This window comes from Trachurus trachurus (genome assembly GCF_905171665.1).
Source record: "Trachurus trachurus genome assembly, chromosome: 19".
NCBI classification, from domain to species: domain Eukaryota; kingdom Metazoa; phylum Chordata; class Actinopteri; order Carangiformes; family Carangidae; genus Trachurus; species Trachurus trachurus.
The window spans coordinates 14709059-14736584 of NC_139913.1; the positions used below are offsets into that span (position 1 = coordinate 14709059).

Below are 27526 nucleotides of genomic sequence, written 5' to 3' on the forward strand. Positions count from 1 at the left end.
AATTCATAGCAGTGATGTTTAGAAGATATGAAAAGAACTAAGACTGATTTAATGAAAAATAATTAAATGATGATCACGCTGTCTCCACAGACCTGTGTGAGGAGTCCCTGCTGGCTGTTGCTCTGAGCAGTGCTGGAGAGGAAGGCCACAGTTTCCCCCAGAGTCTCTCCCTTCAGCAGGGTGTGTAGGAGAACAAACCCTCCCTGCTTGGCTCCGGAAGACAGATGTTCCACCAGCAGTTTGGGCTCCGTCCTCAGAGGGCCCCAGGCGTGGTTACACACCACCAGGTCTGCCCCTCCCACTGCACCGCCGGGAGCCGGGCCCGTCAGGGGATCCCACTGAGCCGGGGTAACGCCCAGCTCCTCCATGGCGGCTTGCTGGGGGGTTAAGAGATCCAGGTTTGTCGCCGTGGCGGTGTAGTCCACATGCAGCATGGGCTGGATGTTGAGGAGGGGGACCACGCGGGAGAAGAGCTGGCCATCGTTGGAGAAAGCCTGCAGGGGTCAGAGAGGTGGAGACGGTTGAAGTCTGAATGTTTCTGCATCTGGATAAAACATGTTTGTTTGTTTGTTTTTTGGGGTTTGCATCTAGTTTTCAAGTCTTACCTCCAGGACTTTGATCTTGCCGGGCGTGCTGTTCTCCATGGTGGTGTCCAGGCAGTGTCTGAGGGTGGGGTTGTCCAGCAGGCCCTGCAGCAGGCTGTCCTGCAGCAGACACGCCCGCTCCTTCTCCACCGTCTGCTCCAGCTCCGAGTGAAGGTTCCCGTTGAGCTCCAGGCTGCAGAGCAGGGACAGCAGCCGCACCAGGCCGGGCTGAGAGGGCTCTGGGCCCGGGACGGGGCCGTCCGCCTCCCCCTGCAGGCCGGGGATGGAGAGCTTGACGCCGTGGGGGGCCAACTTCCGCTGGAGTCTGTGGATCAGACCTGGATGGAGAGAGTGAACATGTTTTCGATTCAGATTCAGATTTACTTTATTTATCCCCAGAGGGAAATCTTTCTTTGTTACAAACCCCTGAATTGTAAGCGAAATCAAAACAAAGTGAGATATACATAGATAAATAAAAGTATTATTCCTAAAATAAAAGCAAAATAAGAACAGAATAAGATCAGATAAAATAGAATAAGAATGAATAAAAATAAAAATCTGATAATAATTCACATATGTACAAGTACTTGGCATTAAAGGGATAGTTTAACATTTTGGCAAATTGGCTCATTGCCATAATGCCTATAGTCATAGCAGTAGGTTTGTTACCTTTAATTGTCAGTGCAAGCTATTTTTAGAACGGCAGAGCTGCTCTAAATAAATAATTAGTACGTTTCTTTTATTGGAACATTAGACCACAAATGCCAGCTATCAATACTATGAGAAAACCCTGTCATGTTTAGATAGTGGACTTTTACACTGCTGTAATTTAAGTTAAATATTAAAACAGTCTAAGCTGTGCATTAAATATTTATTGGAAATCTGAGGAGATGAAATTGATGCATCCACAGCGACGACAGACACTTCATCTCTTCACCTTTGCAGAGTCTCAGCTGCTCTGCCAGTTTCCCATTGGCTGTCAGGCACTCTGTCTCCACGTAGGGAACGAACACAAACTCCTCCAGGGTTGGGGGGGTCTGCTGCTGCTGCCGACGGGGGGCCACAGTGGCGTGCAGACCGCTGATCTGGACTCCTCCGGCGACAATGTTGTCAAGGCAGCGGTTTACGGTGACGTCCGCAGCTGGAGAAACGAGAGAAAAGTTGAGGTGGTGTTCAACACATCTTCATTCAGGTGAACACGTTTGGTTAAAAACAGACGTACGTTGTCACATGACACTCACCCTGTTTTTCATCAGGATAATCACAGATCTTCTCCTTGTGGACGGTCGGGTCCACGCACACCGAGCGGATTCTGGTGGGCAGACGCAGGCTACGACCCGACAGCCCCACCACGATCATCTGCAGCATGGTGTCCAGGAAGGTCACCCAGTTTCCTGTCCACTGCAGCTTCCCGCTGTCTCCTGGAAACAGCCAATCACATGACAGTGGCCAATCAGCAATTGCTCACTAAAAACAAATACATAAACAAACCCACATGGAGAGACACACATACAACCCTCACATGACCGTTACCTGCGTTGTTGGACTCCAAAATGCCTTGGAAGGTCTTCCCGTAGTCGTAGCCGCGCAGGCGCAGCTCTTTGTAGATGTCGTGTGCCGTCAGCTTCATTTTGGGGTCGGCGTCATCGTTGGCGACTCGCTGGCTTATCTGTCTGTGGAATGAGTCGAGGGCTGCGTCCTCCAGGAGGCTCACCTTACCTGAGAATGACAGGTGGACATTTTCATTTTCTCTGTTGATGCCGTCAGTGCTGTCAATGTTTTACTCATATTTCTGCTTTTTGTTTAACCACAATTTACACTTCAGCACCTCGGCTGAGAGGATTTGATTACTACAAACTATTAAAAGATGAAACAAGGGAAATCAAGCTAAAATTCATGGTCTCTACTTTTTTTTCCCCTCAAAGGTGGATGTCTGCTCTGTCTGGCACCAAAATATCCATAAACAGCCTTGTTCAAAATCTATAAACAAGAGAAGCTACCCACCGCTGACGGCCAGGTTTCCGTTCTCTGAAACCTCGAACCTGCTGGTGGCAGGCATGAGACGCACCTCCAACTGGACGGAGCCTGAGAGAAAGAGAGGTGAAAAGAAAAGACAGAGAGGTAAAGACAGATGATTGAACAGGAAGTCCCATCGGTCCATAACTGCCAAAAGTGCTGCTCCTCTCTCACCAGTCTTTGGTAGGATGGTGGCTCTGTGGATGGTGACGTCCTCAAAGGTCACAGGGGTGTTGTCCATGACGGCCCCCAGGCTTCTCAAAAATGTACGCCAGGCCAGCACCAGGTAGCCCGTTGCCGGGTAGAGGACGCGCCCATCGATGCAGTGACCAAGCAGGTAGTAGTCTGGAGACTCTGGGTTTATCTCTGTTGTTGGACACAGACCAAGTGGTCAGAATGAATTATAAAACCATGTCAGGCTTAATTTCATGAGAGGACAGATGCAGAGACGTGCTGAGTTTAATCCAGATGTGCATTTCTTACCGATGTTATAGACGGTGGCGGAGTTGGATCCGCCTGAACCGGAGGAGAAATCCTCCACCTTGGGGACATCCCAGGTCTGGGCGTGGTCCCAGTTCACCAAGGGGGAGATCAAAGGGGTCCCAACTGGAACAGGATACTTCACTGGGCAGAGGTTGTTGCTGCCCACATTAATGCTGGGGAGGTGAATCAAAAAGATGTCAATATCAATAGATAAAGACATCTTATAAAAATACATCTTATAAGAGATAATACATCCCCCTTGGAAACTAGGGGTGCCAAAAATAATCATTTCAAAGATGCATTGAGATTCTTAATGGGACGATTCTGAATCGATGCAATGATGTCACATAATCGATTTTTAAATTAAAATAATTCCTTCAAGTTTGATGATGTTGTTCACATACAGAGACAGTGATTTATTTTATTTCAAAGCAAGATTATCGTTTTGTTTTTGAGAAATTAACACTTTTATGTAGGCTAGGCCTTTTCTTTTTCTTTGTGTGTTCAGAATCCAAGGAAACTATTGTATAGTGGAAATGCATTTAAATTTATGCATTTCTATTTTTTTTATGTAAATAAAAAGTTATCATTGCACTGAAATGCATCGAGATGCACTGTATAATTGAATCGAAACCGAATCGTAGACTGGTGAATCGTAATTGATTTGAATCATGTGGCCAGTGAAGATGCACACCACTATCGAAAACCATGAGGCATTCACTGACCCGCTCATGTAGACCTTGCCAATATTTGAGAGGAAGAACTCCAGGTTGTTGGCGTGGCCTCTCTTCATCAAAGGGAGGCTGGTGCTTGTTTGCTTCAGGCTGCGCTTCAGGATGGCCTGTGGAAAAACATTAAGTTAAGAATTAAATTGTTCCCAGACTTTTGTTTTAAACCAGAGCTACAATTACTGTTTTTCCCATGGCCATACAGAATCAGTATTACAGCATATTACAAGTAATAGACGACATAACTCTCTAAGCAGCTTAAACAATGATAACACAGTGGGTACATGCGTCAGAAGGAAAGCACACACAAAGAACCGTTTGTTATTTGATAACAACGTGCTGGACGTACCTGCAGCAGAGCGTGAGGCGCTATCTCCACCACCACGGCGTTTTCAGGAACCATGCTGAGGCCTTCCTGGAACAGCACGGGGCTCACCAGGTTGTTGACGTGGTAGTCGGCCGAGCTGTACAGAGCCAGAGGAGAGCCCCAGTCAGACTGAGGGATGCTGGTGCTCACCCAGCGGGGCGATCGCTGCCGCGGCTCCTTGATCACCTACACACAGGAACACACGTTTATTAAATTCAGATACATGAAAACATAACAATAACACATCTCACATATCATTTTTATATACGTATATATATTGTACAATACAAGTGACAAACATAAAAGACATGACACAGCACAAGACAGGAAAGACCTAACCCGGCAACACAGCAGCTGAAAAAGTAAATTAATTGATTGAAAAAAAAAGAGCAAAACAAGAGAAGCTGAATATAAATATCAGCAGCCAATCAAAGAGAGTTAAATAATAAAAACACCTCTCTTTTTTCCCTTTCCTCCTTCATTTCCCCTCCCTTTTCCCCTTCTCATTCCCTAATTTTTGTCCCCCTTTCCCGCTTGCCCTTTCTCTTTTCCTCTCCCCTGTCCTCCCTCCCCTCTTCCTAACTTTCTATTTATTATGTGAAGTTCCATACAAAACATATAAATAATGAAATGAGACCAAACATACCATCTCACATGGTATCTCACTTAAGCATGGCTTTAGATATAAAGCTGCCCCATCAGGATATAAGACAAAGCTGGATCCTAATTCTTATTAATGAATTTCCAGCAGCGTCACTGCTGCATACTGCTGCGTGCTGCTGCTAGCTACGTACCTTCTTCAGAGCCGCCAGCAGGGCGGGAGCGATGGAGGCCATGTAGTAGGAATGGAAAGCAACGCCAGCGCTGCGCACCTCTTTGGCAAACACTCCCTGCTCCTTCAGCTCAGACACAAACTTGGTGATTGCATCCTGGAGAAACAAACACACAACAAACCTGTCAACACACACCGCACCACAACCTATAACAGAATGTTTCTTTTTATGTAAAGGACCAAGTCTGACAAAGCGTCTGACCTGAGGACCAGAGATGGTGACGGTGTCCTCAGCATTGTGGCAGGCAGGGACGATTCCCTGAGGACACTGAGCTATGCACTCCTTCCAGGTTAGTCCTGGAACACAGAGACAAGCCAAAGGGTGAGAGATGTGTAATATATAACTGAATACATAATTCCAAAAACACAATCACTTACCCACTGCAGCCATGCCTCCTGGAGGAAGGTTGGCCTCCTTGATGCAGCGGCCTCTCCAGTAGGCAGCAAGGATGGCCTCGGTGTGGCTGAGGGAGCCGTCAGCGTAGCCGCAGGCCAGCTCTCCCACAGAGTGACCCACGATGCCGTCGGGCTGCAGACCCAGCTTCGTGAGCAGGTCGATCTGAGCAATCTGCAAAGGAACGTCAAAGAACACACAACGCAACCTTACTCACACACTTCCTGTACTTACATGGCTGTACAGACCAAAACAACCCACTTATGTAGCATGAAGTCCAATAGCACACACGTGCTGAGCTACAGAATGCAGTCTAGTATCTTAACCTAACCTTAACTACCGTAAAATTTGGAATATAAGTTGCACTGGAATACATAATAGAAATAGTTGCACTGTAAATATGAAAATCCCATCAATAAGCCCTTGGTGAGCAGCCGGCATCACGTCACCACTCTACCTGTATGGCAGCGAGGCCCACGAAGGCGTTAACGGTGTCTTCAAACGTGGTTTCATCCGCCTCCATCAGCAGGCGAGACACCACCAGGCCGGTGTCCTTCAGGGCCGTGTCTGACCGCAGGATGGACTCTTTGAAGTCCTGCAGCTGCATGAGACTGCGGCCCATCCCTGCCCACTGGGTCCCCATACCTGTTGAACGATCACACACCTTAGTAATAATAATAATAATTGTAATTCTCTCGACTGAAAAAGTTGCTGTCACATCTGTAAATCACTTAAACTGGAATCTGAAATCCGATCGATCTGTTTCTTTGATGACTCACCTGAGCAGACGTACCAGAGCGGCCGGGCCGAGGCCTGGGCCTGCTGCACTTCCATGGCGTCGCTCTGAGAGCCAATCAGAGCGTAGCCTCTGTAGGGCATGCTGGTGGTGGGGGCTCTTGAGACCTCGTTGAGCAGAGACAGGAAGTCGTCATTGGTGGAGTTTTCCTTGCCCTTCTGCAGCAGGGTGTTGACGGCGTCCTCCGTGCGGCCACAGGCCTGCAGCACCCTGGGCAGCGTCCTGGGCGGCGACGTCGTCTCGGCCCGTTTCTCGTTCGGCCGAAGGATCACGTGAACGTTTGAGCCGCCGAATCCGAATGAGTTGATGCCGACTATGCCTCCTCGGATGGGAATGGGCCGGTCCACCACTTGAACCCGGCCGTCGGTGAGGGCGGGGATGTCGGTGTTCGGGCTGTTGAAGTGCAGGTTGGGAGCCCAGACTCCACGCTCCAGAGAAAGCAACACCTGAGGGAGGGATTTCAGACAACTGTTAAAGGGATAGTTCAACATTTTGGCAAATTGGCTCATTGCCATAATCCCTATAGTCATAGCAGTAGGTTTGTTACCTTTAATTGTCAGTGCAAGCTATATTTTAGAACAGCAGAGCAGAGCTGTGAGCTGCTCAGAGCTACTCTACGGAGGCTAATGGGATTTCTTGGTTTCTCTCATCAAACTCATCAAAAACAGAACTCCAAAACGCTCTGGTGGACAAGTTGTGACCTGCACATTCACCACGCTTTATGAGCCTCCGTAGCTCTGAGCAGCTCGCGGCTCTGTTCCGTTGTTCTAAAAATAGCTTGCACTGACAATTAAAGGTAACAAACCTGCTCCTAAAACTATAGGGATTATGGCAATGAGCCAATTTGCCAAATGTTGAACTATCTATATAAAACCAAAGACAAGATGAAAGGTAGGGTTTTATTATGGCTAAAATAATTAGAATATTCATGATCAAATCCTTTGTACACTGAATGAAGGAGGGGGAGGAGGATGACAGAGAGGAAACAGATTCTAAGAATTTTCCGTAAAACTAAGGAAACCTAAAAAAGACGTGTTCCTTTCAATGTTGAGCAAGAAAAACGAGGGGGCTCTGAGGAAACGTGCTGCTGTGCAGAAGTGATTTAGAGGTTCACACCACAGAGTGGCTGCTGGTTGTGTGTGTGAGAATATCGAGGGAAGGGAGAACAAAGGAGAGGAAGAGGATGTGGTTGTTTTAATCTCCAGCGCAGCCACTAACACAAGTGCTGTTGTTCTGACCTTTGACAGGGCAGCCAGACCAGAGGCCGGTTCTGGGTGTCCCATGTTGGATTTGGTGGAGCCGATGAGCAGAGGCTCTCGCTTTGATTCACAGAACACACCGACGATGCCGTTCACTTCCTGTGGGTCCCCGACCTGCACACGGAGAAACAGAAGTTAATAGTGACAGTTGGAGAAGGAAAACATGCAGAATGTTTTTATGAATCGTTTTTATTAGTCTGGAAACTAGATGGTTGTTGTACACTGACCTTCGTTCCTGTGCCGTGGGCTTCGACGTACTCCACCTGCTCAGGAGTGATGTTTGCCTCCTGGTAGAGAGAACGAACCAACCTCTGCTGCATGTCACCTGAAGGAAACGTTACACCTGCAGGACCGAGAGGAGAGTGTTAGGAGAACAGTGTCCTGTAACTGCTCTACTCACATCACACATACTGCTCAAATTTGAACTTTGCTTCCTCCGAATAGTGACCCAGTATGACCAGGTCAGGTCAGGTGATCAAAGAGGTTGTAAACAAACCAACAATTCATACACTACTAGTACAGTAAGTGCAGTGGGTCACAGCATTTTGTCAACAGTGATGAGTGACAACAGATTGTGTCTGACCCCTTCAGGCTTATTTTTAGTAAACTCCCTCTGCTCCCACTCCTCAGAAACACCAAACATAGAACAGTATGATGTCATTATTAGTGAAGAAAGGGCAAACAAAACAAAACAAAACAAAACGCAGTTTGCAATAAACCATATTTTAACTAACTAGACTGCAAAAAATGCAGTGAATCTCTTACGACTAAAAATGATGCTTGATTTTGTATTGTTATAATTGTTATCTAGTTACAAAAGGAAGAGAAAAAATGTGTCCATCAGAAATTCCCCTGTGCCAGTGGAGGGGCGTGTCTGTGTTTGCCTAACAGTAGCTGTGTGTGTGATAAGAGCGGCGACGGGGGAACAAGTGACTGAGTAAACACACTGGTGGAGAGCAGACGGTGGGCTGTTACCAGTTGTACTGAGGGGTAAAGACAACACCGGCTGCTGGACATTTTTCACTGTTGTCAACCGTCACATTATTTTTATTATGAAGCATTAAAAGCAGAACATCACGGCTGTTATGATCACCTGTCTTCTCTATAGAATCAGTGAAATCTTTACACCGTCTCTGTGTCTCCTCACCTTGCTCTTTGTATCCGTCTGTGTTGTTGCCAGCGTTCACCACTGTGGCGTACACCCTTCTAGCCGCCGATCGCTTGGTCAGCAGCACTGCCACTGCTGCCTCTGAGCGACAGTATCCATTTCCTGGAGGGAGCAGAAATGTATTGTTTGATACTGGTCAACACACACACACACACACACACTCAATGAGTGCAACACAAATGTAAAAGAAACACCATATAAACCAGCATTTAAATGTTATGGCTAAATGAGAGATGAACTTGAGCAGATGAGCAGCTAAGAAACATGGCTGCAGATAATATAGTAAAAGAATATATTTCAATTAAGCCTATTAATTAAGCCTTGTGGCTTGATTGTGTTATCCCGACCATTTGTTTTAATTATGGTGAAGAGATTTATCATGTTTTATAACATTTCAAATCAAGTCAATCAATCAATAAATTACAAAACAATCCATTTAACCTAAATATAATTACTGCAAAATATAATAAAACTTATGCCAAGCAGCATATTGAAAACAGAATGGTGCCTGAAGACATTTAAAGTCTTTATCAGACAGACAGAGACAGACTGGTCTCCAGCCAGATGGACCCAGAGGCCGTCACTGTTCATGGTCTGTGTCTGAAACCACTGAGTCATGGGAGCACACCGTGACTTCCATTTACCCGATGAGTCGAAGGACTTGCAGGTCCCCTCAGGACTCAGCATGCCCAGTTTCATGAACTGCACTGAGGTGTTTGGCTTGAGCAGCAGGTTGACTCCCCCCACCAGCGCGGCGTCACACTGGCCCTGGCGAATGGCGTGGAAGGCGTTTTCTAAAGCCAGCAGGCTGGAGGAGCAGGCTGTGTCGATGGCAGTGCTGGGGCCTGGACCAGGAGGAGGAGGAGGAGGAAGAGGAGGAGGAGGGGGAGGAGGAGCACAGGTTAAAGCAAGAAACAGAAAGGGTAACCAGGGACAACCGGGAGTGATAACGGGATCTAAAATGAAGAATAGCTGAATAAATGACATTCCCTTCAAACTGTGTCTGATGCTGCTGAACAATCAACTGAGTCTATTTTATCCACAGCATCTATCTATTATCTTATTTGAAAGACTACATAAAAATGAACAGATACAGATTCAATAAAGGCTTTGAAACTGGATTAGATTTGATGAAATGTTTTCCAACCACAACCCTACAGTATATTACTGTCAAAATGTTCCTCATGAGGAAGAAACAAACTGCTCAGGATGTTAGGTATAATGATACAGATGAATGTGTCTCTGCCAGCTCAAGGCAATGAAATTAAAAAAATTTAAAAAGCACCAGACATTCAGTACATACTATATATGAAACATTTTAGTTAGTAATACCGATAGATAGACAATATATAATAAATAACATACTATACTAAAAGATAGTAAAGTAAAGTAAAAGTGAATATATTTATATATATATATATATATATATATTAAAAACACATTAAACTTATCAAGTAGCAGCTTTATGGCATTAGCAGCATACAGCAGGTGCTGATATAAATTCAGAGGTGTGGTAGTATGGATCAGTTGCCAGAGTATTATCAAATAAACTAGAAGACAAAGACTGAAAGCCTCTGTGTGTGTGTGTGTGTGCGCGTACCATTGAAGTCAAAGAAGTAGGAGAGTCTGTTGGCCAACATGGCGCGCTGACAGCCCGTCATGCTGTAGCCCAGCAGCTCCTCTGGGTCTCTGCTGAACGCCTCACCGGCCTCCGAGCCGCTCACCCCGATGTAAACTCCTGTCTTACTGCCTCGCAGCTCGGTCGGGTTCAGTCCTGCATCGCGACGGAAAAACCATTTGGTCAGTGTTGCAATTCCCAGAAAATATTCATCTGTTCTATTCCTACTTGTGATCTTTAACACCCGTTTCCTCACCTCCATCTACAATGGCCTCGTAGGCGATCTCCAGCATGAGGCGGAGCTGCGGGTCCATGGTGTTGGCCTGTTTGGGGTGGACGCCGAAGAACGAGGCATCGAAGTGGCTGATGTCCTTCAGTTTGCCGTTCCTCTTTGGAAGACCGTACAAGCCTGGAGAACAGGAGAGGTGGAGAAAATTCATCTTTAGAAAAAATCTTCTTACAAGAAATAGGCTCTGAGCCACATGTCAAGGAATTAACATCCACACCAAAAACAACTTTCTGAGCTTCTAAGAAAATGTTTGTTAGGTACAGATGATGAGCCATCTCTTGATATAATCAATGTTGTTTCACTACTAGCTCTGACACACCAATAAAGAAAACTTTGATGGGTGAGTTTTTCAAAGAATTATATTTGCAGGAAGAAAAAGTAAAAACCAGCAGCAGCCACAGAGAGGTGATTTGAGGTAAAGACTTTTCTTCAGTTTGGATAAAACTGAAGGGAAGAGACAATGTTTCTATATGACAGGTCCTTCCTATGGTGGAGACCATTTGAGTTGTGCCCACACAGGCTGTGAAGAGTAAGACAGTTGCTTATTTCCTGCACTTTTCATAGCACATTCCTAGTGAGACAGCCTGGTAGAGAGCAGTTCAATATTTCCAATCTAGATGTTGAACTTGTCCGCAAAAAGATTTCCTATTGAGGTTTTAAAATAAGAAAACACATCAAATATAGACAATTCATCTTCCCACCCACAGTTAAAAAGTTTTACACTTTCTGCATCCTCCATCCTCCATCCTCCATCCTTACTGGACACTAGCTACATTACACTGATCAGGAATAACATTCTGACCACTGACAGATGAAGTGAATAATACTTCATCACGGCACCTGTTAGTGGGTGGGATATATTAGGCAGCAGGTGAACATTTTGTCTACAAGTTGATGCTTTAGAAGCAGGAAAAATGGCCAGTTTAAGGATTTGATCCAGTTTGACCAGGACGACCGGGTCTCTCATGTGAAAAACTGCAGCTCTTGTGGGTCTGCAGTGATCAGGATCTATCAAAGTGATCCAAGGAAGGAACAGGGCTGAAGATGCTGGTTCTGATAGAAAGCTGTCAGCTCAGTACAGTTTGTTGTGCATGTGAGTTTGCTGTGAGTGCGTCCTGCAGGGGGAGCTGCTCTCTTTACCATACACCACCAAAAAAGGGTCTAATTCAAATTCTACTCAAAAGCTGCAAAAAAAAAAAAAAAAACCCTCCAACAGTGTGAGCTCAGTTCCTCTCTGCAGCATCTCTGGATATGCTGCAGGTTTGCAGATACAGTCGGTGAACACAACGTGAGTTTGGTCCGAGGCACAAAAACTTGTTCAGTGAACAACAACACCACAACAGGAGGCTGCTCACACCCACTGCACTTCCAGCACCACAATAACCTGTTTTCATTTGACAATTTCAGCTTGTGTGCAGATGATGATGACAAATTAATCAGTGAGTTCCAGTCAAGCTGTCACTCACTGCTGGAGAGAGCTAAAACTACTGTAAACTGACTCCAGCACAGAATACACATCAGATTTGTGTCACTTTTATCTCAATCTACAGACACACTGTTGAAATATTTCCTTAATCACACGTCAAATGAATGAAAGTCTATTTAAAGAGCCATTAAAAGTTCTTTGAATCAAAGCAAAGTTCAACGAGGTCACCTTACTCCCACTTGCGGTGAACTGGTTCACACTCAGACTTTCTGTTTTTTTTTTTGGGAGGAGGGGGGGGGGCACACTGGTACCATTGAGGCAGAGTCCTCGCTCCAGCTTTAAACCCAGCCTGCATGCCATCCTCTCTCTCTCTCCCTCTCTTTCTCTCCTCTGACGCCTGTTGTTTCCCCATTTTCATCTTTCCTTTTTCATCTTCGTTTCCCTCCCTGTCACTTTCCCAGAGGCCGTGAACCTCTGGTCGCTTTCTCTGTCCCCCCCCCTCCTCCTATTCTCTGCCTCCTCTCCCTTGATGCCCGGTGTGTGGTCTCGGCCGTGTCAGCTGGTCCACTCCAACCCTTTCAACACATGAATGTGAGCTCGAGATGGCTGCCAGAGGGATGGGCCCTTTGTGGAGAGAGAGAGAGAGAGAGAGAGGAGAAAACTCCGAGCAAGAGATGGAGGATGGGAAAGACGGGGACAATGGAGACCAGAGAGGAAAAAAGGAAATTAAAAGCTTAAATTTAAAATTAAAGTGGGACAGGGATGGAATGATTCAGAGAGTGAAGCTGCCAACAGTGATACTCAGCATTTTGCTTGTGCTTCTCTCTCTTTCTGTGGACCAGCCAGCTCACACTGACAGAGAAATAAGGAAATGGACAAGGCCATGTTCAGACACAGTTCAGCTCTGCTTGGAAAAAAAAAAAAACAGCCCATTCATCTGAATGAGACCAGTCTGGCAACAGGCTGGAGGTGCCAACACAGAAAGGCTCTGGGAAACAGTGCAGGAGAGTTAAAGCAGGTTCAACTGCTGCTGACACAGAGTGCCGCCCACCACATTGGCCAGTCACACACATGAGGGGCCACACACAGCAGGTGGACTAGTTTGTGTACATTTCTACAGTCATCTGACCACTGCTTACTGTCCCTGACAGGAGTATGAAAAGTTTAGTTTTCCTTTTTATATGTTATTTTTTAGCAGTTTTGCAGAGAGTGTGGTGGGTTTGTGCAATGTATTAGTGAAACACATCTAAATGTTAAAGGTCCAGTGTGTAATAATTGTCAAGGTTTATTTGCAAAATCTGAATATACTACCCATGAAAGTATTTGTATAAGTGTATAATCGCTATAAAATAAAATTTGTTTGGTTTTCTTAGCCTTATAATTATTCTTTTATAATGTGACGGTTTTCCCTCCATTTTACACACTGGACCTGTAAAATGTGAATATTACAGTAATCTTTAAAGTAAGAAGAGGTAAACTTATTGAAAACACAGTTACATCATCAAAACTGCAGAATTTTCCATTTCCTCTCCATATCTCTAAGTTGGCAGTCTTCTTCTTCTTCCCTGCCTTTGTTTGCACATTGCTGTCATTCTTTGTGTGTTACCTCCACCTGTAGATCGGTGGAACGGTGTGAAACTATTGGCAGGAGTGTGAATCACACCACCTGTGCGTGCTGACTCGTCTTCATGCACGTGCAAACATAACAACGACCCACTCATAAAGAAACTTCTGATATCGATTCGACGTTGATCTTCTAATCTTGATCTGAGACAAAAGCAAATAAGTGGATTTCCCCATACGTTGACCTATTCCTTTACCTGATTGAGCTAATTCCATTATAAAGGCAAAGTCATGTCTCCCTGGTGGTTTGGATCAGGAGGCGTGGCCTGCAGTATTATCTCTGACTAAACTGATCCTGGACAGGCTTTCTGCATACACAGTCCAGAGGCCTGTACTGAGAGGCAGGTTCAACATACCCAGGGCATCCTCCAGTTACCCGGCTTCACTTAACCTAACAATCACACTAAGCGCTCACACAACGGTGAATCAACCCAGGGTTTCCCACGGGTTTCCCACTCTAGGTATGAGTGAGTTCACATGAAACAGGTGGGGTTCGCAGCATCTGACCAATCACAGACATGGACACGTCTGACAGCAGCTGCAGCAGCAGAGCGGAGTGTTTCACTGACGAGGAGCAGACAATAATTCTGCAGCAACATGAAGAACTGAAGATCAAATCCAGACAGAAAGCAACGCAGTCACTGCAGGAGATGCAGAGAATTTCTGACTGTGTAAATGCTTAAGAGCTTCATTCTACTCCATCATTATGGGATAGCTCTGACAGGAATAACATTAGTGTATGGGAAGATGGTTGTGACAAAGGGATGGTTGTAACAGCATCAATTTCATCAACAAGGGATAACATTAGAGTTATGTAAATATCATGTGTATACCTACCTGACATTGCATGTGAATGTGCATGGCTCTATGAGAAGTGTGTAGGTTTTACAGCCAAAAAACATGTTTTTAGGTAAGAAACTAATCTATTGGACCAAGTCTAAATGTTGACTAGTATCGATACCGTTGACGTTTGAATTAGGTAACTTGTATAAGATGAAAGAGCAGGTTAATGTGAGTTGCTTCATCAGTGTTTATTTCCAACCACCATGCTGGTACAGCTGGCCAAACAGTGATTGACAGGGGTGGGGATGGTTGTAACACCTTTTATCTTTGATGTTTTATTAAGTGTCAAACATCTTCATCATGGAATTTTACAGGGATTATTAGCTGCTCCCCTATTCCTCTAAACTGGCCTGTTGTGGCGTGTATGTGATGCAGAGCGTTAGTGGGACATTGAGCACACGACTCCGGTGTCACTGGACACACAGGCTACGGTTCGATCAGCTGACAGAGGTTTACCTTTGACACAGAATCCCCTCATTAACTACCCGACTACCAGGGCAGGTTGTAACACAACCTGGGGTAAACTGTAACAGTGAGATTGAAAACTAAAAACTGAAACCACACCACAAAATATGCATCTATGTGAGTTTATTGTGCATGTTCCAACACTAAAGCATCTTTCTATGGTTCAGTATGAACAAAAATAACTCATCACTGATGGTTAAATGAACAACAGTGACAGTGGTGTGGATCCTAACATTAGGAAGCTATCTTAAAGAACATCTTCTGATAATACCAATGAATGTTGTAGAAGCAGCTAATAATCCGTGTAAAATTCCAGGAAAGATGGTTGACACTTAATAAAACAACAAAGATAAAAGATGTTACAACCACCTTAGAGATCTTAGAGATGTTAATCTAAAAAATCTAAAAAACTCGCTTCAGAGCATCCTCTTACGATCAGCGCAAGTTTTTTTTTTTTTGTTGTATTTTTGTGTATGTAGCCTACAACATTCATTCACACACCTAACAACAATGATGGCATTTTCCAAGAGAACTGATTGGTCAGGAGGCGGAGCATTTATACCTGCCGATCTCAATCTGCAACAAAACCTGTGAACCACTGCCATGGTACGTAAAACCCAGACTTCACCCTGAAGTTACCTCACTAGGCTCAAATCCTGCTTGGTAGTACAGGCCCCAGGCCAGTTTCATGGCATGATCTCACAATATGATATAGATGCACTAAACAGCAGTTCACTTCAGCTCAGAAAACTAAGCAGCAGGACAGAAGAGGAAAGAAAAAAAAAACATTGTGCAGTCTCACCTGGTGTCCATCTCCGGTTGTCCTCTGTCACCATGTCCACACCATTGATAAGGTTTTCCCAGAATTCTTCCAGATTGTTGGATTCAGGCAAACGCCCCGATATACCTGCTATGACTATCTCATCCATGCTGAATCACTGTGAACAGAGAGAGAGAGAGAGGTGTCAACAATAGGGCTGCAACTAACGATTATTTTCATTATCGATTCATCTGTTGATTATTTAAACGATTAATAGATATTTATCATAAAGGCACAAAGAAACCAGAAATATTCACATTTAAGAAGCTGAAATCAGAGAATCTGGACTTTTTTTCTTAAAAAAAAAAACTACTCAAACCGATTATTCAATGATGACGATTAATTTAATAATCGATTATTGTTCGATTAATTGACGAATTGCTGCAGCTCTAGTCAACAATATGAGGAGGACAGCATTTCATACACTGAGATGAATTAATACTGTGCACCGGTGTACAGCACAGTGCAGGCTAACTTCATGATGCACTGTATTACTGCACAAGGACAACTCTTCACAGCAGGGTTATAATAATATAATAATATTGTATGGTTCAGGAAAAGTCATGTTGAAGCGATGAAACAGCAGTTCAGAGGTTTATTTGTCAAATGGCAAATTACAATGAGTAGCAAGAGAAGCAGTGAGACGAGGGCAGTCAGCCAGTCAGACTGTGAAAAACTGCACAACTGAAAATACCGTGGTATATCCCTCAGATAATGAATATTACATTGGCTCATCCAGCAAGCCGAAAATCCATTCAACCAAGGTTTGCTATTCTGCACAGGAAAACTCATGGAATAGTGCTGCCATGTAAATGATGACAAACACAGTAATACATATTAGAAGTGTGTATTGGCAAGAATCTGGCCTAATATAAGAAAGATGATACAATCTTCTATTGCAATTCTTTTCTTTTTTTGACAGAGATCTCGTTGTTCAGATGGAGTGGAGGAGTCATTAATGACTGCTGCCAACCAGCAGTCAGAGTGTTAATGCAACACAAAAATGAACATGAATGTTTGCATGTAAATTGTTAAAAAAAAAAAAAAAAAAAAAAGATAGTGTTTTTGAATATCAATACAGTATTGTAAAACAAAAATATTGCAATATTTCAGTGTAATTATACTTTTTCTACACCACTAGTAAATATAAAATAATATAAAATCTGGTTCCTGATCTGTAATTAAAACAAACCTTCACTTTGGGCTTTTCAGAAAATCTTACAAATCAAAATTCAGTTGTGCTGTTCCTGAGTCAGCTGATACTGTGGAGAGCTGCTCCAGTGAACACACACACGACTGGTAGGGGAGACAGGCGATGGTTGTAACAGCATCACTTTCACCAACAAGGGACATTACATTACATTACATGTACATTTGCATGGCTCTAACAACTGAGCTAAACACGCCCCCCAAGTCTAAATGTTGACTAGTATCATTACCGTTGACGTTTAAATTATGTAACTTGTATAAAATGAAAGAGCAGGTTCTTATGTAAAATGTGAATCATTTCATCAGTGTTCAGCTGGTCAAACAGTGATTGACAGGGGTGGGGACGGTTGTAACATCTTTTATCTTTGATGTTTTATTAGGTGTCAATCATCTTTCCTGGAATTTTACACACATGGCTGCTTCTGACTTCCTGCTGAAGGTTTACATTCATGTACAACATTCATTGGTATTATCAGAATATGTTCTTTAAAGGGATATTTCAACATTTTGGCAAATTCACCACAATCCCTGTAGTCTTAGGTGTAGGTTCATTACCTTTGTCGGTGCAAGCTGTTTTTAGATCGGCGGGGCAGAGACGTGAGCTCTGCACTTCAAGCTTTCCCTCATCAAACTCATCAAATACACAATCCAACAACTCCAAAACGCTCTCGTTGACAAGTTGTGACCTGCACATTCACCACGCTATGAGATAATAATGTTACGAGACAGAGTTGTTTTCGAGGCAAATGCAAAGCTAGAACTACATTCAAACATGGCTGCTGGGCGGAGTGACTTCAAAAGTAGTTCCAAGTATTTGCTTCATGTGTCGTGATGTGACATAATTATACTGTACGTTATTATCTAATAGCATGGTGAACGTGTAGTGCAGGTCACAACTTGTCCACGAGAGCGTTTTGGAGTTTTTGGATTTTAGTTTGATGAGGGAAACGTGGAAATACCGTGTCCCTCCATTGCGTTTAGTTGAGCAGCTTGCGTCTCTGCCCCGCTGATCTCAAAACAGCTTGCACCAACAATTAAAGGTAATGAACCTTCAACCTACTCCTAAAACTATAGGGATTATGGCAATAGGAATTTGCCAAAATGTTGAAATATCCCTTTAAGATAGCTTTCTAATGTTAGGATCCACACCACTGTCACTGTTGTTCATTTAACCATCAGTGATGAGTTCTTTTTGTTCATACTGAACCACAGGAAGATGCTTTAGTGTTGGAACATGCACAATAAACTTACATAGATCCATATTTTGTGGTGTGGTCTCAGTTCTTAGTTTTTAGTCTCACTGTTACAATTTACCCCAGGTTGTGTTATAACCTACCCTGGTAGTGGGGTAGGTTATAACAGTGGCATGCCTTGCATTTGACATTAAATAGTGAATTCTGTGATATAGTGTTTTCTGTTATCTATTTGTAAGGCGACCTTGAGTGCCTTGAAAGGCGTCAACAAATATAATGTATTATTATTAAGGCATTGCCATTTGTAGTGGACAAATTAGGGGGTTCTGTGTGAACTTTTGAGAGCCCTACCATGAACACTGCAAGTTATAGGAGCTGAGACAAGTGTTCCAACCATCCCTGCTCTCCCTATAGTCACATTTCATCAGTGCACCTCTCACTAATACACTGCAGAAATGAAGCAGGCAGTTGATGGGAAGGAACAAAACAGTATGTAGAACATTCTTGAAATTCTTAATCAAAGCAAAACATGAACACACGGACAAATGTAAAGTGCCTCTGTAATTCAGACGTGTTGTCTCCCACTACATGTTTGAGCAGTGAGGTTTGGAGAGGAGTGCCTCTGAGCATGCATGAAAGAGCACTTAGAGCAGACAATGTAGTCTGCTGATAGACTATTCTGTGTACATGAGCAGATCCATGTTGAACAGTGCGTGAGTGTGTGTGTGTGTATCTTGGCCTTTGTTCCTCGTTTTCTAGGCCAGGGCCTTTTTCGTGTCAGCATGACCGGAACGCATCAGCCAATCAGCTGGCAGCTTGAGAGAGCGTTACCCTACATTGAAGCGTGTGCATCTTCACCTCGGTGTACAGCAGACGTCCTGCCATCACCCTCAGACAACCCCCCCCCCCCAAAACACACTATGTACACATCAACACACATCCTGAGCCCACAATGCCTAAGCTCTCCTCACACAGGAAAATCCAAAATCCAACATTTCTCCAATCACCATATCAGGGTTTCTGCAGGTTTCACCAACTCAAATCTTTGACTTTTTAAGACCTTTTTAAGGCCATTATGGATGAAAATTAAGACCTACAGTATATCATGACAAACAAAAAACGTAACAAAGAAATGCAGAGTCACAAAATAAGTAAATTGGCTGCAATATATAAGTTGTGCGTTGGGCTCATTTAGTTTATTTAGTTTATCGCAGGACAGCGTGCAGTGACTGCACCAGATTTAGCGAGGACGCAAATTTCCATCTGTAGTCCTTGACATAAAAACAGACATCAGAAATATTTGTAGTTGAAAATACATTCAATAAAGCACAATGAAGTGTTGCGGGAGACATTTTACTTTTTTAGGCTTGTATGATGCAATTCAAAAGTTAAAATAGTACATTATAAAATAAAAATGATAATACCTAAAATATATTTCAGCTCAGTAGAAGAGACTGTGGCAGTGCAGAGAGGACAATAATGATGACAGCTACATGTCTGGGTGATGGACAGAGCACCAGTGTCTCATGTGGTCCCAGGTCAGTGAGTGGAGTACCTTAAACTCTAATTATAATTTGTCTGCGTAGTTGAAGGGGCCACTGTGGAGTCATGTAACAATGGTCTCCACGGGTATGTGTCAACTGTGAGTACTGACTGCACATGTTGACAGAGTTGTGTTCACGCTGACGGTCCACGTGTGTCTGGGAGTCTACCAGAATCTAAATTCGGGCTGAATTTGCAAAAACAAAAAAAACACCCATGATTTTACTATAATTTCTTTTCATTTTCATTGAAAATTATAAGGAAATGGTAATGTTCATACTGGGAACCAGTATGTTCCTTAGCCTGGGGCATCTCTGTAGCGCCACAATGCTTCATTATGTTCTCACTGATGTCAGTTTGTGTGTTTATTTGATAGCAGGATTATGCAAAAAGTTCTGTAATGATTTGCTTTCAGCTTGGTGGAGGAATGGGCCAATGGTCAACGAAGCAAATGTTTAAATACCAAAGTGACAACAGCATCATCATGGCTCTGACCAATCAGAGGACGAGCTATACTTGGTACATATCAAGCCTCAGGAAGCACCGTTGGCATAAAAGCCTGTATATTCATTTGTTTTAAATATATTTGTACATTTTTACAGTATTATTTTAGTAATCTGAGTCTCTTGGTTTTATTGTAGCCTACTTTTTAATGAGTCTGCAATAGAGATATGCTGATGATGTAAATGGATCTGGTCTTTTTTTTCCAAAAAAATCAGTTTCCTCAACGTTTTCTACATTTTCATCATTTATTTTTCTTTAAGGAAGGTATATAGTCTACTGAGTGTCCTTGTTCATAGACAAATAATTCTATCAAAAATCTAATTTGAATATAGCACCTGGGCATAGATTGAGTATTTATTTTTCAGTTCAATGTCTAAGTACAACAACGCTCTGACACAAACCTCCAGAAGCGCTTCAGTGCTTTTCTCTTTACAAAGCATCTACCTATCTAATGAAAATCCCATGGGAACTGAAAGTTATGTTGTATAACTAAATGTACCATTTCTAGGTTAGCAATCAAACTGAAGCAATTCGGGGCATTAACCAATTTAACTTCTCAGATTTCCTTGAGTTGCATCCTCAAGCATCTCGACCAGCAGCCGCTGCTGCGTGCTCACCTCTTATAAATAAGGCTGTGCCTCAAATTCCAAACAGATCATAGCTCATTAAACCGCCTTGTGATTGTAGGAAAGTGGCATGAGAACGAAGTGAAAGTCAGAAGTCAAATTGTTATTCCAGACAAAGAGGAGCTTTCTCAGCGTCAAACTGTGGCTGGACCAAAGGTTTCTAAGGGGCCTGTGTATGAACTCTGAAACACTTTGCAGAAACTGGAACAGTGGTATACAAAGCCCAACAGGGCCGGACCAAAACTCACCGCACCATCACATCAAATACAGCGAGCTCAGAGATACAAAGCTAAGGAAAGAAAATGAGTTGTCTTGTTTCTGGTTTGAAAATCCACTTGTAAAACCTGAATGCATATGTGTGACCCAAGGCGGAGGCAGGACAGTGACAGTATGACAACATGTCCTGCTCCTCTGTAGCTCAGTAGCTGAAAGGATTTGGGCTGCATGGCACAATGGCCTGGGATTAAACCTAACGTAGCACCTTCAGTACAATACCTGGCCTTACCTGACCCAGATCACACTAACACCCTAGCTTCAAGCTGGCCTGGTCAACACACACACATACGGTACGGTTACTCAGCACTTTATATGAGCCACGCAATCAATCCTGAGCATATTCAGCAAGGATGACTGTGTTGATTCCCATCAGCCCCAAACACTGTGGGTATTAGTGCTGCTGAGCTCATCCGACAGCACATCACAACAAGACCTGACTTGTCACATAGCATTGACGCAAGGAACGTGAAGGTGGAAACACAATGGTGACAAATACTGAACTCGATCATTACTCTGCAGGCAACTGGAAGGAATCCTCCACTGCCAAGGGAAGAAGACAAACTCGTTCCTATACAGCTCTGTTGGCACCGGTTAAAGTTCCACATATGTTTCTAATTGGTGCCCATCCTCAGTCTCAATGCAACGTTAAAACTTGAAAGAAAACCAGACAATAGCATAGGCTCTTTCCCAGTGTCTTGTTTCTATTTTTTTGGGTTCAACACTGACACTACTTATACATTATTTGCCATGTGAAAATAATGCCTCATATCTATTTTTACTGGACTGGTGTCCAACATGTTCTTGGGGGGTGGGTGTTACAATATAGTGATCCTTCTGTATTTCTATCTACATACCATATCATTGATGCTCAATAAGAAGAAAAAAAAAAAAAACAGCTTAGATGCTTATATAATTTGACTAAAAACTAAATTTGCAACACCTAGCTGACAAACAAAGCTGGCAACATGGTTGGTGAACTGACTGTCATTTCCCAACTACAGTGTTAAAAAAGAACAAACTGTGCCTGTCAGTTTGTCTGTCTGTCATGTCATTAGGTTCAGCTCAGCCAGAGACTTTTGTACCAGTCACCGCACAAGACGGAAGTTCTGTTTTATCTCGACCCCGACGTTCTGCCATTCATTGAGCAGGTAGTCTGTATGGCCAAGGGTGGTAGGTGACCGTGGTGACCTGCAGGCTGTCATGCTGGGCACAAGCCTGTCCTCTGGGTGTTAATCATGGCTTATTATTAGCATCCACCAGGGCAGAGTCTGCCAGCAACACCCTCAGTATTACAACAACAACAATAACAGACCACTGGTATTTACTCCAGCCAACAGCAGCTACTACACAGTACTACAGTTACAGATGGAGCGAGGGGATTATTTCAACCAGGCTGGGTTAATTCATGCTCAACCCTAAAATTAGGGCAAATGTCCAGACACTATATAAAACAAAGAAGACGAGCAGCAACAGCTTCTTTTCACCATGCACTCAGGCACTTCATGCACAGAATTCAGATGCGTGAATGTTGTGTTTAATTGTCTGTAGCCTCTTCTATTTCTTTCTTATCCTATTCTTACATATCTTTTTGTAATGTGAAAGGAGGCAATGCAAGTAAGAGTTTCATTGCATGGTTTGTAACATCTGTGTATGACAATGAACATCTTGAATCTTGAAAATCAGCCTGGCCTGGCCTGGCAGCATCACAGGATAGGCTACACCCTATCCAGACAGGTTGTTAAATAAATAACTATATTTTGTAGTGGACAATGGCAGTTATAATAGGAAGAACTGTCGTTGTGAGGCAAATACACCAATCTTTGTTCTTTGTTTGTTTTGTTTTTGTTTTTTTGCAAATTTACTGAGGCCATTTTATCACTTAATATTTCAGGTATAAGCAGCTACTGCAGAATAATTATCAATTTGGGCTTAAATAGGATGCAGCAGCATCTAAAAGAATCAGAATATTGTCTAGGTATGCTGCATACATACAAGGAATTTGACTCCGGTTTGAACAATAAGTTAAGAATAATAATAAAAGTCCAATAAAATAAGATAAATAAAGAGGCCAGATTGTACTGCACAGTCACATGTAGTGCAAATAGACAATGAGGTTGTGCCATGAACATAAATAATACATGCTGGAATCTGGATAGATATTTGTATTGTTATACGTATGTGATATGTATGATATTATCTCCAGCATGAGAAAGAAAAACACAATGTAAATCAATTCTTAAAGTTTCCAGTTGCAAGAGGTGGAGATATGACTTTTACACCGTGTAGAAACGTAATGTCTAAGTCAGCTTAATAAAGAAAATGTCTAGTCATAGCGTTAATTAAAGGAGGGCTGTCTGTTTTTAATACAACACCGTCACAGCCCGGTGTGAACAGCAGTTAGCTGTAGCAGCTAAAGTTAACAAACCCTTCCTGTGTCCTCAGAAAGACACATGTATACACAGTCTCACATGACGGTACGGTGGGCTAATGACCGTTAGCCCGCTCACCTGTGTCTGACGTGCCAGGAAGAAAACAAAACAAATCACAAACTCGAGCCGCTTGGTGGAAGAAGAAAAAAAAAACCCGTCAGCGTCCGCAGGACATGTAGTGTCTCCGTTATCTCCCCGGTGTGTTGCTGCTGCTGCTGCTCTCACTTGTGAGCGAGAGCGGAGGAAAAGGACGGGCAGGCTGCCGCTGTAACGTTACGGTTCACGTCGGGCTCTGTGGTGCTCCAGTGAATCTTTTTTTCTCTGATGAATTTAAATGTCTCACATTCTGTCTGGCCACGCCACATGGGCTGACAGCTTGGCTTGGCCGCGCAGTCCAATGAGAAAAGAGGCAGGGCTCTCGGATCCAGCCAGTGATGGAGTAATTCGTTGAACGCCCCCGTAGTCACGGAGAGAGAGAGAGAAAGAGAGAGAGGGAGAAAAAAAATTTGTATGTAGAGATGGGGTTACTGGAGTTCAAAGTGACTCTTCTCCTCCTCTCCTCTTCCCCATCACTGCTCCGCCCCGCCGGACGACCGCACTGATGGCCGCAGCATCAGACGACTCTTTCACAACAAAAGTTCACTCAAAGATAGAAAAAAATAAAATTGTGTAGCTATTTAGCTTTAAATAGGTGAAGCTAGTTAGAAAATGTAACAACGAATTACAGTAAGTGCTCGGCTCTATAGGTGACCTTGTATAACGTCTTTATCATTATCCAGGCACGCACTAAGTAACCGTGTGCAGGTGAGTGTGAGAGTATCCTTCCGCCCCAGGTGTATTATCGCTCAGTCGCACGCTTTGATGCCGGACGGAGCACTAAAGTAGCAGCGTTAGCATCAGTACCATTTTGTTTTGTACTGTTAATAAAGTTTTTCTGTGTCCAGTCCTGCAATGAATATTTATTTGGGAGTGATCATGTGAAATGTGGTTATTATGTTTGTGATTGACACTCATAAGCAACTGTATTGAGACATTTCAAGGTCTTAAACACAGACGCGCATCGAGACGTGGACAGCCTCCTTCCCCTCATCCTCCAGCAGCAGCAGCAGCAGCTCTGTGGACCACACGGCTAATGTTTAGCACTTTAGCTTTACAGTTGATGCAAACCGGTTTCGGACACGTGGGTACACACATCCGAGCATCCTGGATAGCATGCGAAGCAGCCAATCGCGGGGCGGGGGTGTGAGGCGTAATCCAATCAGAGGGGGCGGGCGGGCGCCGTTGCGAGATAGGGTGATTAAAGGGCGGGGCCACGGTGATGACGTCGCCAGGAGCGCTCGTCTGACTTCTTGAGGTTACTCGAGTTCATCATTTCACATAGCATGATGTGCTGAGGAAACAGAGGGGTTTTCTTGATGCCGCTGACCTACTGTGGCAGCGCAGTGATAAGAGGAGGTAAAGAACACACGGTGACCCTGGGATCGATAACTGCAGCAGACAGGATGTGAAATCAAATGGCTTTATTTATAGACTGTTTGACAACCCTGTCATGGACACCAAGTGCAGTGCTTCAGTTTGACTCAGATTGTTACTTCATAGAAACGACCTATATCCTTTAAAAAAAATACATTTCATTGTACATATTATTTGCTATGATTTGCACAGGTAATTTTCTTTAATAAAAATCAAATTAGTACAGCCGTACAAATATATAAATAAAAACATTGTTGAAGAGATATTAATGTCTTGGAGCAGATTAATGAAATCACATCAATAGCACATATGATTAATTTTAAGGAACATACTGTAATTGTACATATGGGAAATTAATTGTAAAGGCCTGACCTTTTGTTGCATGCTCTATGGTGATTAATAGAAATTCATTTCATTGCTGATGTGCAAAATCACAGAACCTGCTTGTTTACATGCTTCTCTCACCGCAACACATAATCATAGCTGTGTATTGAAGACGTCAGCGTTGGACTCATTCTGTTGCTGCATGCCTGCTGCTCCACCGCTCATAGAAAATATGCTGCTGCTGTCAACATTTAACCAACCCATCTCCATCTGTATCTGACCCCAGGCTCAGAGAGTCATGAAGTGAGCATGTCTAGTAATGAAAACAGTGAAAGCGCTTTCCCGTGTTGAACATGTTTCTTTGCTTCAGGAGTTTCAACACCCTACCTAACTCTACTCCCTGTGGTTCAGACTGGCTTAAGTCTTTAGAAAGTGTGTAGTGTATCAATAAGGAAACTTCCCCTTTAAAAACTGGAAAAAAGTCCACAGCTTTTTCTGCTTTACCTTATTTTCTTAACATCTTTGTCTCCAAAATTCTTTCTCACTGATTAGGTTAAAATCACTTCACATCACACAACAGAATGTTTTTAAAACTCTGTTGATAAGTATATTGCCATAAAGTCAATCAAAAAATTTGAGTAAATGTCTTCTCTAACCAATGACCTAAGAGACACTGGTTCGATTTGGAGAAACTGTGTATGTGAATGCCCTACTTCCTGTGGTTCAGACTGGCTTAAGTCTTTAGAAAGTGTGTGTATCAATAAAGAAACTTCCCCTTTAAAAACTGGAACAAAGTACTCGGTGGCACAGACTCCCTACTGTATTCCTTGTTCCATACTGGTGTGTTATGTGGTGTGAAGTTACATTTAAAGGAGAGACCGGGGATGGTTGGAACACTTTTGGTCTCAGATCCTATAACTTGCAGAGTGTTCATGGTAGGGCTCTCAAATTTTGACACAGAATCCTCTCATTTGTCCACTTCAAATAGCAGTGCCTTAAACTTCTTAAACTATATCACAGAATTCACTATTTGATGTCAAATGCAAGGAGTGCCACTGTTACAACCTACCCCACTACCGGGGTAACAGTGAGATTGAAAACTAAGAACTGAGACCACACCACAAAATATGCATCTATGTAAGTTTATTGTGCATGTTCCAACACTAAAGCATCTTTCTATGGTTCAGCATGAACAAAAAGAACTCATCACTGATGGTTAAATGAACAACAGTGACAGTGGTGTGGATCCTAACATTAGAAAGCTGTCTTAAAGAACATCTTCTGATAATACCAATGAATGTTGTAGAAGCAGCTAATAATCTGTGTAAAATTCCAGGAAAGATGGTTGACACTTATGCCGTGTTCCAGGCAGGCTTTTGAACCCGTAAATCACAACTTCAAGTCACGACTTACGACTTTGTAGCGTTCCGGGCAACCTGTAACTCGTGTTTTTCCGACCTGTTACCTACAAACCTACACACTTCTTCATAGAGCCATGCACATTCACATGCAATGTCAGGGAGTGAGTGGTTACACATGATATTGATCACATCACATCACTCTAATGTTATCCCTTGTTGGTGAAAGTGATGCTGTTACAACCATCCCCAGTCTCGGTCCAGTTGAGAGAGAGACTTCTAGTGAAAAGCAGAGAAGTTAATTGGTGATGAGCTCCAGTCAAGATCACAGTGTGGTAAAAGGTCAAGGCCACACTGGGACAATAAACCACTAAAATCACACTCACACCTCCACATTTTAACCATGTCACACTTCCTCACGTGTTGATGTTTGTGTTGCCATATCAATTTACAAGAGTCTGGACATTTGGATGAAACACACTCCAAACTACGCAGTGTGAATGGAGTCAGTGCTCACTCTTATTTAGTAGTTTTGTCTGTTGCATAGTCATCCTCCACCTCTCAACAGCTCTTGTTGCATCAGAGAGGACATTCATACATTTTAAAGGTGTACAGAAATGGCTGTTTGTCCTGTTTGTCACGAGCTACAACACGAGTTTACCCGTGGGCGGGATATTCAAAGCTTGGGGCGAGACCGAGCTCTGTGTGTGTGTGTCTCAGACGTTTGAATGACGGATGACAGATCCAATATCAGTGGCTGGTGAATCGTGTGCAGGCTGACGTATAATCCGTGCGCCTGCATTATCCAATGCGAAAAAAAAAAAAAAAACACACTTTCATCCCGGATTTACTCAAAAATAGAATAAATATGAAATATGAGG

At 43.3% G+C, this 27526-nt stretch overlaps 1 protein-coding gene across 1 annotated transcript in view; it reads right to left on the minus strand.

The window, feature by feature from the left end:
* The window catches only part of fasn (fatty acid synthase), a 34535-nt gene extending 10692 nt beyond the window's left edge, over window positions 1–23843 (minus strand). Inside the window, exons 1-23 of the mRNA XM_083994447.1 lie at window positions 23569–23843; window positions 15694–15829; window positions 10502–10654; window positions 10228–10401; window positions 9272–9472; window positions 8607–8729; window positions 7687–7802; window positions 7439–7573; window positions 6184–6646; window positions 5862–6049; window positions 5389–5578; window positions 5213–5307; window positions 4973–5107; window positions 4161–4364; window positions 3809–3924; window positions 3084–3256; window positions 2775–2966; window positions 2589–2669; window positions 2118–2303; window positions 1826–2005; window positions 1522–1725; window positions 606–922; window positions 93–494 (exon numbers count right to left, since the gene is read on the minus strand). Coding sequence (XP_083850573.1) covers window positions 93–494; window positions 606–922; window positions 1522–1725; window positions 1826–2005; window positions 2118–2303; window positions 2589–2669; window positions 2775–2966; window positions 3084–3256; window positions 3809–3924; window positions 4161–4364; window positions 4973–5107; window positions 5213–5307; window positions 5389–5578; window positions 5862–6049; window positions 6184–6646; window positions 7439–7573; window positions 7687–7802; window positions 8607–8729; window positions 9272–9472; window positions 10228–10401; window positions 10502–10654; window positions 15694–15820 — 4155 coding nt within the window. The 5' untranslated portion in view covers window positions 15821–15829; window positions 23569–23843. The remainder of the gene's footprint in view (window positions 1–92; window positions 495–605; window positions 923–1521; window positions 1726–1825; window positions 2006–2117; window positions 2304–2588; window positions 2670–2774; window positions 2967–3083; window positions 3257–3808; window positions 3925–4160; window positions 4365–4972; window positions 5108–5212; window positions 5308–5388; window positions 5579–5861; window positions 6050–6183; window positions 6647–7438; window positions 7574–7686; window positions 7803–8606; window positions 8730–9271; window positions 9473–10227; window positions 10402–10501; window positions 10655–15693; window positions 15830–23568) is intronic.
* Between the last annotated feature and the right edge of the window lie 3683 nt (window positions 23844–27526).